Source organism: Montipora foliosa, chromosome 11 (assembly GCF_036669935.1).
Source record: "Montipora foliosa isolate CH-2021 chromosome 11, ASM3666993v2, whole genome shotgun sequence".
Taxonomy (NCBI): domain Eukaryota; kingdom Metazoa; phylum Cnidaria; class Anthozoa; order Scleractinia; family Acroporidae; genus Montipora; species Montipora foliosa.
The window spans coordinates 21,277,221-21,291,077 of NC_090879.1; the positions used below are offsets into that span (position 1 = coordinate 21,277,221).

General features: G+C 42.2%; 1 protein-coding gene across 1 annotated transcript in view; it reads right to left on the reverse strand.

Annotated features, from left to right (window-relative positions):
• LOC137976790 (uncharacterized) overlaps nucleotides 1-13,857 on the reverse strand; it is a 62,348-nt gene that overhangs the window by 46,256 nt on the left and 2,235 nt on the right. Inside the window, exons 3-12 of the mRNA XM_068824133.1 lie at nucleotides 13,108-13,366; nucleotides 12,194-12,476; nucleotides 11,769-11,928; nucleotides 10,975-11,150; nucleotides 7,044-10,308; nucleotides 4,660-4,918; nucleotides 3,746-4,028; nucleotides 3,329-3,488; nucleotides 2,535-2,710; nucleotides 1-1,856 (exon numbers count right to left, since the gene is read on the reverse strand). The exon at nucleotides 1-1,856 is cut by the window's left edge and continues 184 nt beyond it. Of these exons, the coding sequence (XP_068680234.1) occupies nucleotides 1-1,856; nucleotides 2,535-2,710; nucleotides 3,329-3,488; nucleotides 3,746-4,028; nucleotides 4,660-4,918; nucleotides 7,044-10,308; nucleotides 10,975-11,150; nucleotides 11,769-11,928; nucleotides 12,194-12,476; nucleotides 13,108-13,366 (6,877 nt within the window). The remainder of the gene's footprint in view (nucleotides 1,857-2,534; nucleotides 2,711-3,328; nucleotides 3,489-3,745; nucleotides 4,029-4,659; nucleotides 4,919-7,043; nucleotides 10,309-10,974; nucleotides 11,151-11,768; nucleotides 11,929-12,193; nucleotides 12,477-13,107; nucleotides 13,367-13,857) is intronic.

Sequence of the window (13,857 nt, forward strand, 5' to 3'; positions counted from 1 at the left end):
CGACAGAACGCGTGTGTGCTAGTTACTGATTCGTTTGCGTTCGCGATCGCACGGTAGGCACTGTACATGCTGCCGTCACCAAAGTCCCAAGCGAATTTCATTCGGGTACCTTCCCTTACTATGACGTCAACTGAAACGTTTTGCTGAACTCGGATGAATCGCTTGTCGCTTGCTACCAAAACGTCTGTTATTGCAATATCCACATCATGAATGAATGTGTACTCTTCGTAACCCAAACGGTTGTGACATTTGACCGAGATGTTGTACGAGCCAACAGCTGGAAAACGGTGATCTAACACATTTCCAAGATGCGAGAAGTCAATTTTGAGCGTATCTCCATCTCCAAAGCTTACGTCACAAAAGACGGTTGTACCGTAGTCCATCAAAACGGTAACCTCGGAATCAGTGCCAAAATCTGCTGGAGGTGCATTCAATACCAAGCCAGTAATTTTTTCAAGATGCTGTACAACCACTGTAGCATTGAGAAGTCGTTTAACAGAGTTTACCGCATTATAACAATTAATTTCAACCTTGTAGGTACCAGTATCATTGTACATGTGGGTTGTACTGTACTCTGTGCTAATGGTGATTGGGGAGCCATCTTTAAAGTCAAAAGCACACTTAACATTTGTTCCATTGAGCACAACACGATTAACCGTCACCAAGTCACCGACTGCGAAATACACAGTCTGAGTGACATGCGCAGCTGGGAGAGTGAAATGCACCTCAGTTACCGGTATTTCAACCAGCGCTTGAGAAGTGATGGAAATGTTGGGGCCAACCCGGTTAAACGCGAATAAAGTCACCGTGTAATTTCCTACGGCAGCATATGAGTGAGTGATGAATCCACTTCGACTTGCTTCAAGGGCAGTAACCTTTTCGTAACGTGGACTTCCGTCTCCGAAATCTACTACGTAAGTGACATTTGTCCCCTCGGCTGATTCCCACTGGATTTCAGTTGCCAAACCAATTGCTTTGGCTTCGATTGGCTTCGAGAATCGCAAGCCACTAATGAAGTCAAACACATATACAACTGTATTCAGAACCTTCTGATTCACAGAGTTAGCCACAATAAGAGTCACATAGTAGGTTCCTGGGGTCGCATACGTGTGGGTAGTTGAGTTCACTTGAGTGTACAAGCTGTTACCATCACCAAAATCCCAGATGTAGGAGATATTGGAGCCAGAATGCCATGGTATATTAAACACAACGGCGTCATGAGTATTGACAATGGTGCGATGCGTCATAGTAATCTGATCTCCCACGGGAATATCAACGGCTACAGACAAACTTCCCGTGATGTTCGATGTAAGCTTTTTAATCCCTGTGGAATTGTAGAGATGTCGTATGACAAAATCTGCAGCATGCACATAGTGAGCTGCCATGATGTAATGCCGGTGGTGCATGCTGGGATTACTCGTCCTCAGTAGTTTTTCGCCAATGTTTGGATGACTGCCGTACTCAAACTCAAACGAGGCCCCATCAGCTGGGGTTACGACACTAAACGCGAGCTCCCCGCCCTCGGACGTCCATCCTACTACATCTCCTTGTTGGACTGTCGGCTGCTCGCTGATCGATAAGCTTTCGATATGATGGCCGACGTCCTTGATGGTGATTCGATTTTCCGATATTAGCTCGTAATCTGCTCGAGGTGCGTCGGTCTGGTAAGGCACCTGAGGTTCACAGGAAATCTTTGTTTCTGTAGAGTTCGTAATGCAATGACGACGAAAGATACAGAAAATTTCGTACGGTTGGCACTTCTTCTTTTTCGTTGGTTGACAAGTTCCATTGGTAGACATACATGATTTGTTGGAAAAACAGTAACTCTCGCCTGAAAAGCAACGCGGACGGAAGATCTAAAATAAAGGGAAAAAAATAATAGCCATTAAAAAGGAATACAGAAAAGAATATGGAACTGAAGGTAAGCCTAACTGTAATCCGGAAAGGAACACGCAGATTTGGAGGTTAAACGTTTTCTCAGTCCCACTGCTTGGAACCGAGAAACTCGTAGCCGTCCTAGCACTTGCAATCAAATCCAAAGGTTTATATCGCAAATAAGTGGCAGCAATACCGCAAAGGGAGATGGGAAAGGCGTGAATTGCATTTGGCTCCCGCCACCTTCGATTGAAGAGCAGAGACGGGGTATGTGGAAGGGCGGTTATTTTGAAAAGTAGGGTCTCGTCTAGCGGGCGAAAATGGGATTGGACGAGTAAGAAAGGCTCTAGTTATATTACGCACTAGATTACACTATTTACTAAAGAGTTTTTCTCTGTAATTCAGAAAACCGATTTTAACAAACTGATTCTCTTGAAAAAAAAAAAAAATTAACAACAGACGAAAAGATTGTTAAAAATAAGACCTCAAAGAATCCTTTCCTAAGAAGTGGCATCAGAATGACGGAACAAGTAACGAATTGAATGGGATAGGGCCGGGGTCAACTGCGGACTGAAATTGAAGTCATCTAATGTAGTTGCCAGAACATATTGACTTAAAATATAAGAATGACGGAAAATCATACAAGATCTCAATCATACCTGCAATTTGACATTCCCGGTTTTTACTCCTTCAAACTCCCACTCGGTGACTTTTCCGTCGTGGCGAAATTCGTAAGCTGGGGAGACTATTGCTCCCTGGGGGCTTACAGACGAATTCGAATAAAAGGACTGATTCTCTCGGGGAATTCTTGGCCCAGCGCTGTAATACCGGGAACCTGAAATTGATAAGTGAGCTCAGTAACGAGCAAAACACTGAGTGTGGCACAACCGAGTTCGTCTTCTTCAAGAGTGCAACAGTGATGGTTCTGATAAGTTCTCCCTTTTAGAAGATTAAAGAAAGACTTTCATAAAAACAATTTCGCTCTTGAACTCGCCTAGAGAAAGAGGCTAAGCTCAGAAACGGCCTACTTCTGTTTGATTCCGTAGTTACGTCACTTCTTATAGGTAAGCGGGAAATCTTTATGTCTATTTACAATGTCGAGACGAAGGGGGGTCACTTTAAATCCACTCTTGATAGTTGCAAACATCTAAAACGGAAAAAGTCAAGATTCCCACAGCAACGGGCTTGGCATAATTACGCGCCTTCTCTAGCAAGTAAATTTATGATCCGTCTTGTTCCTGAGATATCGTGATTACCAGGGCACAATTTAAGACCCATGTTCACCCAAAAGACATTGCGCGCCGCTTTGAATAACTCACAGACGGAAAACCCGAAAATCACCGGCGAGTACCCAATCAAAACGTTGGAACTATTTCAAAACAACAACACAAGCGCGCGATGTCTTTTGGGTGAACATGGGCCTTAAAAGTAAATGACTACTACATTGACTCACTCAAAGAAATCGATTCGTACAGTCCATCTTCAAAGGAGAAAGTGTTATTAATTCGCGTTCCGCGGATGAGGGAGCCATTACACTCTACCCATGCTCCTAAGGGAACTGAGTGTGGACAATGCAATTCTACAGGTCCAAGGGGATCGTCTATGTCAAACACCTATCGAAGAAACAAGAAAAGTTAAATATATTTAAACCACGACGAATTTAAACAACTTTTTTACTGTTTGTTGCTACGCAATGTTCTTAAAGTTTATTCTTTTTATTATAAAAGAAAGTTTTTCTACGCGAAAGATCATCGCCGTTGATAAAACAACTTGATCAAAGATTTCGAAAGCATTTCCAAAGCCGTCCATCTCCAGCAAAAAAAACGTTGGTTGGTTTGTTTTGGTTTCCCTGTGGTTTTGTTTCTCTCACCTCTGACACTGTGATTGATCCCGTGACAGGATTGGTTGCTTCCATGGAAACAACGTAAGACCCCGCCTGGTAATAAATATGGCGAATCTGCGGCTGATCTGCAGGCTGCAAGGATAGTGATCCATCACCGAGTTCAAAGGTAAATGTTACGTTCTTGCCATTAGTCAAGTTCCCAGATATTGTCACGGGCTTCAGGACAGGCAGACGTGCATTCTTGACAAGATGCAGTCCCAGGATTCGATCGGATGCAGAGTAGATACTGTTACGTAATCGGCCACCGCATCTGAAAAAGAGAGGTTGATAGGGAGAAAGGGGAGAGGCAGCCGGGTTTATTTCTACATCGTATGCAAGCACTTTTCGTAGCTGCTTTTTTAAATGAATGGACAACATCAGTTCGAAGAAAATAAGTGACAATGAAAAGAACTAACATCTGTCAAGGATTTGTAGTCAAAACAGCCGTGATGAAGTGCCAAAACAACGTGGGTTAACGTTGATTTGGTAAAAGAGAAAACAATATGACCGCTGGTCATTTAACCGTTTCATTTTGAATTTTTAGCTTGTAGCCACGACTTGTAACCACCCCTGTTTAATTGTAATCAGTTTCCTTTGTTATGTTGGAAGTCAGTGCAGGCCACGACAATGTTTTTTCTCTTTCCTTACAAAAAGAGCAGCTTGCAGGTCAATTTTGATTCCTATTGCCTTCAATAGTCTAGAAGCCAAATTAAACCAAATTGATTTCACAGAAACCGCCCAAAAAATGTGATGGTTTATGTGAAAGACGTGGACTTTGCAAGTGTTTAACTCTACAAAGCTATCAGGAACCAGGAATTTGAGCAGCTTTGTAAAGAAGATTCGTTTAAGCTACAGAAGACCTGCCGTATCCTCCACTCATGAAGTCTTATTATAATTCTTACTTGAGAGAGTCCTGATCCTCGGTCGGCCATGTTTCGTGGCCTGGGCATGGCTTATCGCAATCAGAATCATCGACCTGGCCAGCGGTTGGCAGGGAGTCTGCGCACAAGCAGATGTTTCCCTCTTGCAAGGTAGCATAGCGGTATTTTTTGCCGCACTGTCTAATACAGTGCAGAGGGCTTATATCTTGCAGGTTATAATCTCCGGGACTTGAAAGAAAAATACGGTTCTCTTCAATAACTGTGAAGCATCCCAAGTACTCTGTAGAACGAAAGGCAATAAGAAAATCGTGAGGAGGAATTGTTAAATCTTGAGGCTTGTCATTGAAGATGTGGATGGAAGGTAGCAATTGAAATAAACGCAACAGCGCTGGGACATCAAACTGGGAGGACGCAACCAGCTAGTTGTTCAAAAAGTGTGGTGGTCAGAAGTTCACTGGCGGAAAATCTCTGCGCATGAGTCGCGCAAAATGGCACGTGATACGTTTCCGGGACTATCATTGGCTCTCATGAAAAAGCACTCCCGAGAAGAACAGAAAAATGGCTCCCGTTTGAGAATCGGTAGCTTGTTGGTTTCCGTTCTTTTTAGAGCGATCAACGCTAGTTTTAACGCCAGTTTCAAGTGGAATGTATTCTTAGAGAACGATTATGTTTTGTAACACGTTTGCAACTCCAATCCAACTAGTATCCTCGGAAAATGTGCTCCTGGAAAATTTTATTTCGTGGGATAAGAGCTGCGAAACAGGTGAGTTTTTTACGCAATTTTTAATGTGGAAAGTTTGTTGCCACCGGGTACAAAAAGTTACTGTAATGTGCAGAAAGGAGGATTCCCAAGGTTTCCGTTCATGTGTGAATTGGCTTGTACCAGGTGGCAGGGAAATGGCAATATTGTTCAACGTGCAGGTTATTTTTTTCTGCGTTACTCACTTACGATCGGCACCTCTACATGAATGATAAATGATTCGATCAGATGTGAATTTGATTTTGAATGTGATTGTGTCATTGGGAACGTAACCCTAGTATCAAATATTTTAAATAGCTGCTTGTAAGGTCATTTATATTCCCTTTTCTGGTGAATGTCTAAGTTACTGTACTTTTTAGCAGTCACAACTCAACGATCCTTGCGTTCAAGTAGTTACCAAGTTATGGATTTGCAATTAATTTGAGTTTAAAATCAAAATCAAAATCCATGTTAGTTAAAATAATGTTTGGAAGAACAGAAGTGTAGGTACAGATGTATATAGATATCTATAGATTCAGGTTCGTAAATGTTTTTCAAATCCTTTTTTTTAGACTGTTGTTTTCTGGAAGCATTAATGATGTAATTTTGGTTTTAGGGGACTGTCATGTGTTGTTGGATCAAGGAATCTGTTTTGAATAAGTATGGTTGACAGTGGATAGTTTTTCCTGAAAAGGCTGAAAGGAAGCTTTATTGCCTTTTTTTGGTTACACCCCACATGTTTGTTCTTTTCTTAGATGGGAAAATTTATTAATATATTATGTGATTTGGAGCTACAGCTAGAAAGTGTCCCATGCATATAAGGTCTCATTGGCTTTGATCCCAGTAAAATAATTTTGTTAAAAATTATGTTTAGAGTTTTTATCATAACTTCTCATCTTGGTCCTGATGGACTCCAAACATGCTCTACCATTTTGCACAAGGAACTTGTCAATCAACCGTTACCTTTTGGTGTATTTGCAATATGACCTTTGGACAGAAATTGATGTATTTTTCTTATCCCTTATGTGTAGATATCCTATGTCTGTCACATAGTTAGTTTTAAGCTTTTATTTCCTGTAGTGTATCTTTATTATAGTTAGCACATAACCCCACAAGCATGTATTATTGCTTTAATATTGATTGTGTTTGAACTGGAACGTAATGCCCGTCACGTCACCAGGGACATCAGGGTCTTTGGAATCCGATCCATCTAAGGTCAATCGTAACTCATAACCAACAGAGCGTTTCACACTTCCTGCCAAGAGGTGATAGTAACACGTAAATTTGGTTAGTGAAACGATGCTTAAGTTGCAAATGCGCAGATTTATCAATGATTTTTGGAGCGGAGAGGGTGTCTCCAAAAAGAAAAAGTTTCTAAACATGAAAATTTGTCATGTTTTTCTTTTATACTTTTCTCGGAAACTTATCACTGACCCATCTTTTCATAATTAGAGGATCGTGGTTTCCCAAATGGTTCTTCGGGTTTAAACAATTGTGTGGAGGCTAGAGAAACGCTCCGCTCGATGCTATGTCCTGTGTTAATTGTGAGCAAACCTTATGCGTTTCCATGATATTCCGGCAATGTGATTGAGCTCACCACGTGACCTTATCACGTATTGGAGTACTTTTCGAGTATTTTGGATGTAAGGATTTCCTTTGAGCCTACCTCGAATAACAGCTTCAGATTCCGACCGTTTCACTTCAACCCAAACGGTGTGTGTTCCGAAAATGCCCGACAAGTCCCGCTCCTTTCCGATGAAACCCAGCTTAAGGTTGAATTTGATAAGACCAAACGGAAGTTTCCTTTCCTGGATGATCAAATCAGTGGTCTCTAAATCGAGATCCGTTGCCGGAAGTTCCACCATTCTAACAAGATCCTCGGATAACTCAAGCGATTTGCTTTCGTTGTGTGGATCGGCAAACGAAACTTCGAAAGCGCTCCACGTAAAGACAAGGTTTGTTGCTACTGGACATCTGTACGTCACATGACATTTTAACAGCAATTTTTCCGATTTCTGTATCTCGGAAGGCGGATCATTAGATCCATCACCAGTAATCCTGACAGTGGGAATATCACACGGGGTGCCTGTTATATTCACAACATTACTTGAACTCTTGGTGGACACGATATTGCTGGCGGTGAGGGTCACATTGAAGCTTCCCATAGTACCATAAACATGTGTGACATTAATTTGTGTCTGATTGGCATCTATTTTGTTAAAAATGAACTGAGGTGACAGTAGTCCTGGCCTACAGTGTTCGCCGCCGAAAAATCCTTTGTAATAATCGCGATAGTCTAAGATCATGCAAGTATCAGTTCCAGGATCTTCAATATCAATTGTAAAATACGTCGGATCACCCTTAAAGTTAGGATAACTGGAGGTGACTGCAACTTCACCAACTGCTCGCTGGATGGTTACGTCCTTGACCGCTGGTAACTTTGCCAATACATTGTTAACCGTCACTTCGACTTTGTACTGTCCGCTACGATAGTAAATGTGCGAAGCACTCGATGAAGCAGTAATATTCAATGGCGAGCCATCACCCCAGTTCCAAATGTAACTCACGTCGTTTGGTTGCGAAGTAAGGTTAAAATACACAACTTCGTTAGAGCGGAAATAGTTCTTCATGACTCCAAATCCTTCAGTCAACTTCCCTTGCTCGATACGACCAACAGTTATGATGACATCAATAATTTTTTGAACATAAACTTCAGCTGATAACACAGCGTAGCTCACGTTATTTGAAATGTTGACGGAGATTGTGAAAATCCCTTCTTGCTTAAACGTGTGAAAGCGCTCATGGGATTTAATAGGAGAAATTTCTAGATATTCTTTACCAAAGAAACCGGATCCGTCATTAAAATTCCAAGAGCAGACTGCATCCGTAGGAGCCGTTGAGTTGGATTTTAAGCTCAATTGAAAAGTGACGAGCCCTGGGTTGAGCCTTACAGGACTATCTGCTATCAAAGCGATATTTTCGACAGGATACTCTGCCACCAAACTGTAGGGCAATACTGAAGAGACTGTTGACAGAGAATTGAAAATGGTGACATTTACGGGAAATTTGCCCGCGCGAGAGAACGCGTGTGTGCTAGTTACTGATTCGTTTACGTTCGCGATCGCACGGTAAACACTGTACATGCTGCCGTCACCAAAGTCCCAAGCGAATTTCATCCGGGTACCTTCCCTTACTATGACGTCAACTGAAACTTTTTCCTGAACTCGGATGAATCGCTTGTCGCTTGCTACCAACACGTCTGTTATTGCAATATCCACATCATGGATGAATGTGTACTCTTCGTAACCCAAACGGTTGTGACATTTGACCGAGATGTTGTACGAGCCAACAGCTGGAAAACGGTGATCTAACACATTTCCAAGATGCGAGAAGTCAATTTTGAGCGTATCTCCATCTCCAAAGCTTACGTCACAAAAGACGGTTGTACCGTAGTCCATCAAAACGGTAACCTCGGAATCAGTGCCAAAATCTGCTGGAGGTGCATTCAATACCAAGCCAGTAATTTTTTCAAGATGCTGTACAACCACTGTGGCATTGAGAAGTCGTTTAACAGAGTTTACCGCATTATAACAATTAATTTCAACGTTGTAGGTACCAGTATCATTGTACATGTGGGTTGTACTGTACTCTGTGCTAATGGTGATTGGGGAGCCATCTTTAAAGTCAAAAGCACACTTAACATTTGTTCCATTGAGCACAACATGATTAACCGTCACCAAGTCACCGACTGCGAAATACACAGTCTGAGTGACATGCGCAGCTGGGAGAGTGAAGTGTACCTCAGTTACCGGTATTTCAACTAACGCTTGAGAACTGATGGAAATGTTGGGGCCAACCCGGTTAAACGCGAATAAAGTCACCGTGTAATTTCCTACGGCAGCATATGAGTGAGTGATGAATCCACTTCGACTTGCTTCAAGGGCAGTAACCTTTTCGTAACGTGGACTTCCGTCTCCGAAATCTACTACGTAAGTGACATTTGTCCCCTCGGCTGATTCCCACTGGATTTCAGTTGCCAAACCAATTGCTTTGGCTTCGATTGGCTTCGAGAATCGCAAGCCACTAATAAAGTCAAACACATATACAACTGTATTCAGAACCTTCTGATTCACAGAGTTAGCCACAATAAGAGTCACATAGTAGGTTCCTGGGGTCGCATACGTGTGGGTAGTTGAGTTCACTTGAGTACGCAAGCTGTTACCATCGCCAAAATCCCAGATGTAGGAGATATTGGAGCCAGAATGCCATGGTATATTAAACACAACGGCGTCATGAGTATTGACAATGGTGCGATGCGTCATAGTAATCTGATCTCCCACGGGAATATCAACGGCTACAGACAAAGTTCCCGTGATGTTCGATGTAAGCTTTTTAATCCCTGTGGAATTGTAGAGATGTCGTATGACAAAATCTGCAGCATGCACATAGTGAGCTGCCATGATGTAATGCCGGCGGTGCATGCTGGGATTACTCGTCCTCAGTAGTTTTTCGCCAATGTTTGGATGACTGCCGTACTCAAACACAAACGAGGCCCCATCAGCTGGGGTTACGACACTAAACGCGAGCTCCCCGCCCTCGGACGTCCATCCTAGTACATCTCCTTGTTGGACTGTCGGCTGCTCGCTGAGCGATAAGCTTTCGATATGATGGCCGACGTCCTCGATGGTGATTCGATTTTCCGATATTAGCTCGTAATCTGCTCGAGGTGCGTCGGTCTGGTAAGGCACCTGAGATTCACAGGAAATCTTTGTCTCTGTAGAGTTCGTAATGCAGCGACGACGAAAGATACAGAAAATTTCGTACGGTTGACACGTCTTCTTTTTCGTTGGTTGACAAGTTCCATTGGTAGACATACATGATTTGTTGGAAAAACAGTAACTCTCGCCTGAAAAGCAACGTGGACGGAAGATCTAAAATAAAGGGAAAAAAATAATAGCCATTAAAAAGGAATACAGAGAAGAATATGGAACTGAAGGTAAGCCTAACTGTAATCCGGAAAGGAACACGCAGATTTGGAGGTTAAACGTTTCCTCAGTCCCACTGCTTGGAACCGAGAAACTTGTAGCCGTCCTAGCACTTGGAATCAAATCCAAAGGTTAACATCGCAAATAAGTGGCAGCAATACCGAAAAGGGAGATGGGAAGGGCGTGAATTGCATTTGGCTCCCGCCACCTTCGATATAAGAGCAGAGACGGGGTATGTGGAAGGGCGGTTATTTTGAAAAGTAGGGTCTCGTCTAGCTGGCGAAAATGGACGAGTAAGAAAGGCTCTAGTTATATTACGCACTAGATTACATTATTTACTAAAGAGTTTTTCTCTGTAATTCAGAAAGCCGATTTTAACAAACTGATTCTCTTGAAAAAAAGAAGAAAATTAACAACCGACGAAAAGATTGTTAAAAATGAGACCTCAAAGAATCCTTTCCTAAGGAGTGGCATCAGAATGACGGAACAAGTAACGAATTGAATGGGATAGGGCCGGGGTAACTGCGGACTGAACTTGAAGTCATCTACTGTAGTTGCCAGAACATATTGACTTAAAATATAAGAATGAATCATACAAGATCTCAATCATACCTGCAATTTGACATTCCCGGTTTTTACTCCTTCAAACTCCCACTCGGTGACTTTCCCGTCGTGACGAAATTCGTAAGCTGGGGAGACTATTGCTCCCTGGGGGCTTGCAGACGAATTCGAATAAAAGGACTGATTCTCTCGGGGAATTCTTGGCCCAGCGCTGTAATACCGGGAACCTGAAATTGATAAGTGAGCTCAGTAACGAGCAAAACACTGAGTGTGGCAAAACCGAGTTCGTCTTCTTCAAGAGTGGAACAGTGATGGTTCTGATAAGTTCTCCCTTTTAGAAGATTAAAGAAAGACTTTCATAAAAACGATTTCGCTCTTGGACTCGCCTAGAGAAAGAGGCTAAGCTCAGAAACGGTCTACTTCTGTTTGATTCCGTAGTTACGTCACTTCTAATAGGTAAGCGGGAAATCTTTATGTCTATTTACAATGTCGAGACAAAGGGGGGTCACTTTAAATCCACTCTTGATAGTTGCAAACATCTAAAACGGAAAAAGTCAAGATTCCCACAGCAACGAGCTTGGCTTGGTTACGCGCCTTCTATAGCAAGTAAATTTATGATCCGTCTTGTTCCTGAGATATCGTGATTACCAGGACACAATTTAAGACCCATGTTCACCCAAAAGACATTGCGCGCCGCTTTGAATAACTCACAGACGGAAAACCCGAAAATCACCGGCGAGTACCCAATCAAAACGTTGGAACTATTTCAATACAACAACACAAGCGCGCGATGTCTTTTGGGTGAACATGGGCCTTAAAAGTAAATGACTACTACATTGACTCACTCAAAGAAATCGATTCGTACAGTCCATCTTCAAAGGAGAAAGTGTTATTAATTCGCGTTCCGCGGATGAGGGAGCCATTACACTCTACCCATGCTCCTAAGGGAACTGAGTGTGGACAATGCAATTCTACAGGTCCAAGGGGATCGTCTATGTCAAACACCTATCGAAGAAACAAGCAAAGTTAAATATATTTAAACCACGACGAATTTAAACAACGTGCGAACTTTTTTACTGTTTGTTGCTACGCAATTTTCTTAGAGTTTATTCTTTTTATTATAAAAGAACGTTTTTCTACGCGAAAGATCATCGTCGTTGATAAAACAACTTTTTTAAACATTTCGAAAGCATTTGCAAAGCCGTCCATCTCCAACAAAAAAAACGTTGGTTGGTTTTTTTTGGTTCCCCTGTGGTTTTGTTTCTCTCACCTTTGACACTGTGATTGATCCCGTGACAGGATTGGTTGCTTCCATGGAAACAATGTAAGACCCCGGCTGGTCATAAATATGGCGAATCTGCGGCTGATCTGCAGGCTGCAAGGATAGTGATCCATCACCGAGTTCAAAGGTAAATGTTACGTTCTTGCCATTAGTCAAGTTCCCAGATATTGTCACGGGCTTCAGGACAGGCAGACGTGCATTCTTGACAAGATGCAGTCCCAGGATTCGATCGGATGCAGAGTAGATACTGTTACGTAATCGGCCACCGCATCTGAAAAAGAGAGGTTGATAGGGAGAAAGGCGAGAGGCAGCCGGGTTTATTTCTACATCGTATGCAAGCACTTTTCGTAGCTGCTTTTTTAAATGAATGGACAACATCAATTCGAAGAAAATAAGTGACAATGAAAAGAACTAACATCTGTCAAGGATTTGTAGTCAAAACAGCCGTGATGAAGTGCCAAAACAACGTGGGTTAACGTTGATTTGGTAAAAGAGAAAACAATATGACTGCTGGTCATTTAACCGTTTCATTTTGAATTTTTAGCTTGTAGCCACGACTTGTAACCACCCCTGTTTAATTGTAATCAGTTTCCTTTGTTATGTTGGTGGTCAGTGCAGGCCACGCCAATGTTTTTTCCCTTTCCTTACAAAAAGAGCAGCTCGCAGGTCCATTTTGATTCCTATTGACTTCAATAGTCTAGAAGCCAAATTAAACCAAATTGATTTCACAGAAACCGCCCAAAAAATGTGATGGTTTATGTGAAACACGTGGACGTTGCAAGTGTTTAACTCTACAAAGCTATCAGGAACCAGGAATTTGAGCATCTTTGTAAAGAAGATTCTTTTAAGCTACAGAAGACCTGCCGTATCCTCCACTCATGAAGTCTTATTATAATTCTTACTTGAGAGAGTCCTGATCCTCGGTCGGCCATGTTTCGTGGCCTGGGCATGGCTTATCGCAATCAGAATCATCGACCTGGCCAGCGGTTGGCAGGGAGTCTGCGCACAAGCAGATGTTTCCCTCTTGCAAGGTAGCATAGCGGTATTTTTTGCCGCACTGTCTAATACAGTGCAGAGGGCTTATATCTTGCAGGTTATAATCTCCGGGACTTGAAAGAAAAATACGGTTCTCTTCAATAATTGTGAAGCATCCCAAGTACTCTGTAGAACGAAAGGCGATAAGAAAATCGTGAGGAGGAATTGTTAAATCTTGAGGCTTGTCATTGAAGATGTGGATGGAAGGTAGCAATTGAAATAAACGCAACAGCGCTGGGAAATCAAACTGGGAGGACGCAGCCGGCTGGTTGTTCAAAAAGTGTGGTGGTCAGAAGGGGATTTGAACCCGGCGCATGCTCACTGAGACTCAAGTATCCCAACCACTTATTCGTTTGCAAAAACGCTTTTCAATCCACTCCAAAATCAATTTTGCTATCGAAAAAGTTTTTTTTTTTGCTGCCGACATTTATTTTGCTTTTTAACCTTGGTTTTGCATCAATTCACGTATTGGTTGGTCTAAATATTTTCTTAGCGTTGTGATTGGCTCATTTACCCCTTTATCTCCAAAGAGTGATTGGTACAAATTTTCTCCTCACAAGCTTAATATATGGTTAACAGACTGGTAACAAGAATAAATAAATTCATCAACAGGTTTT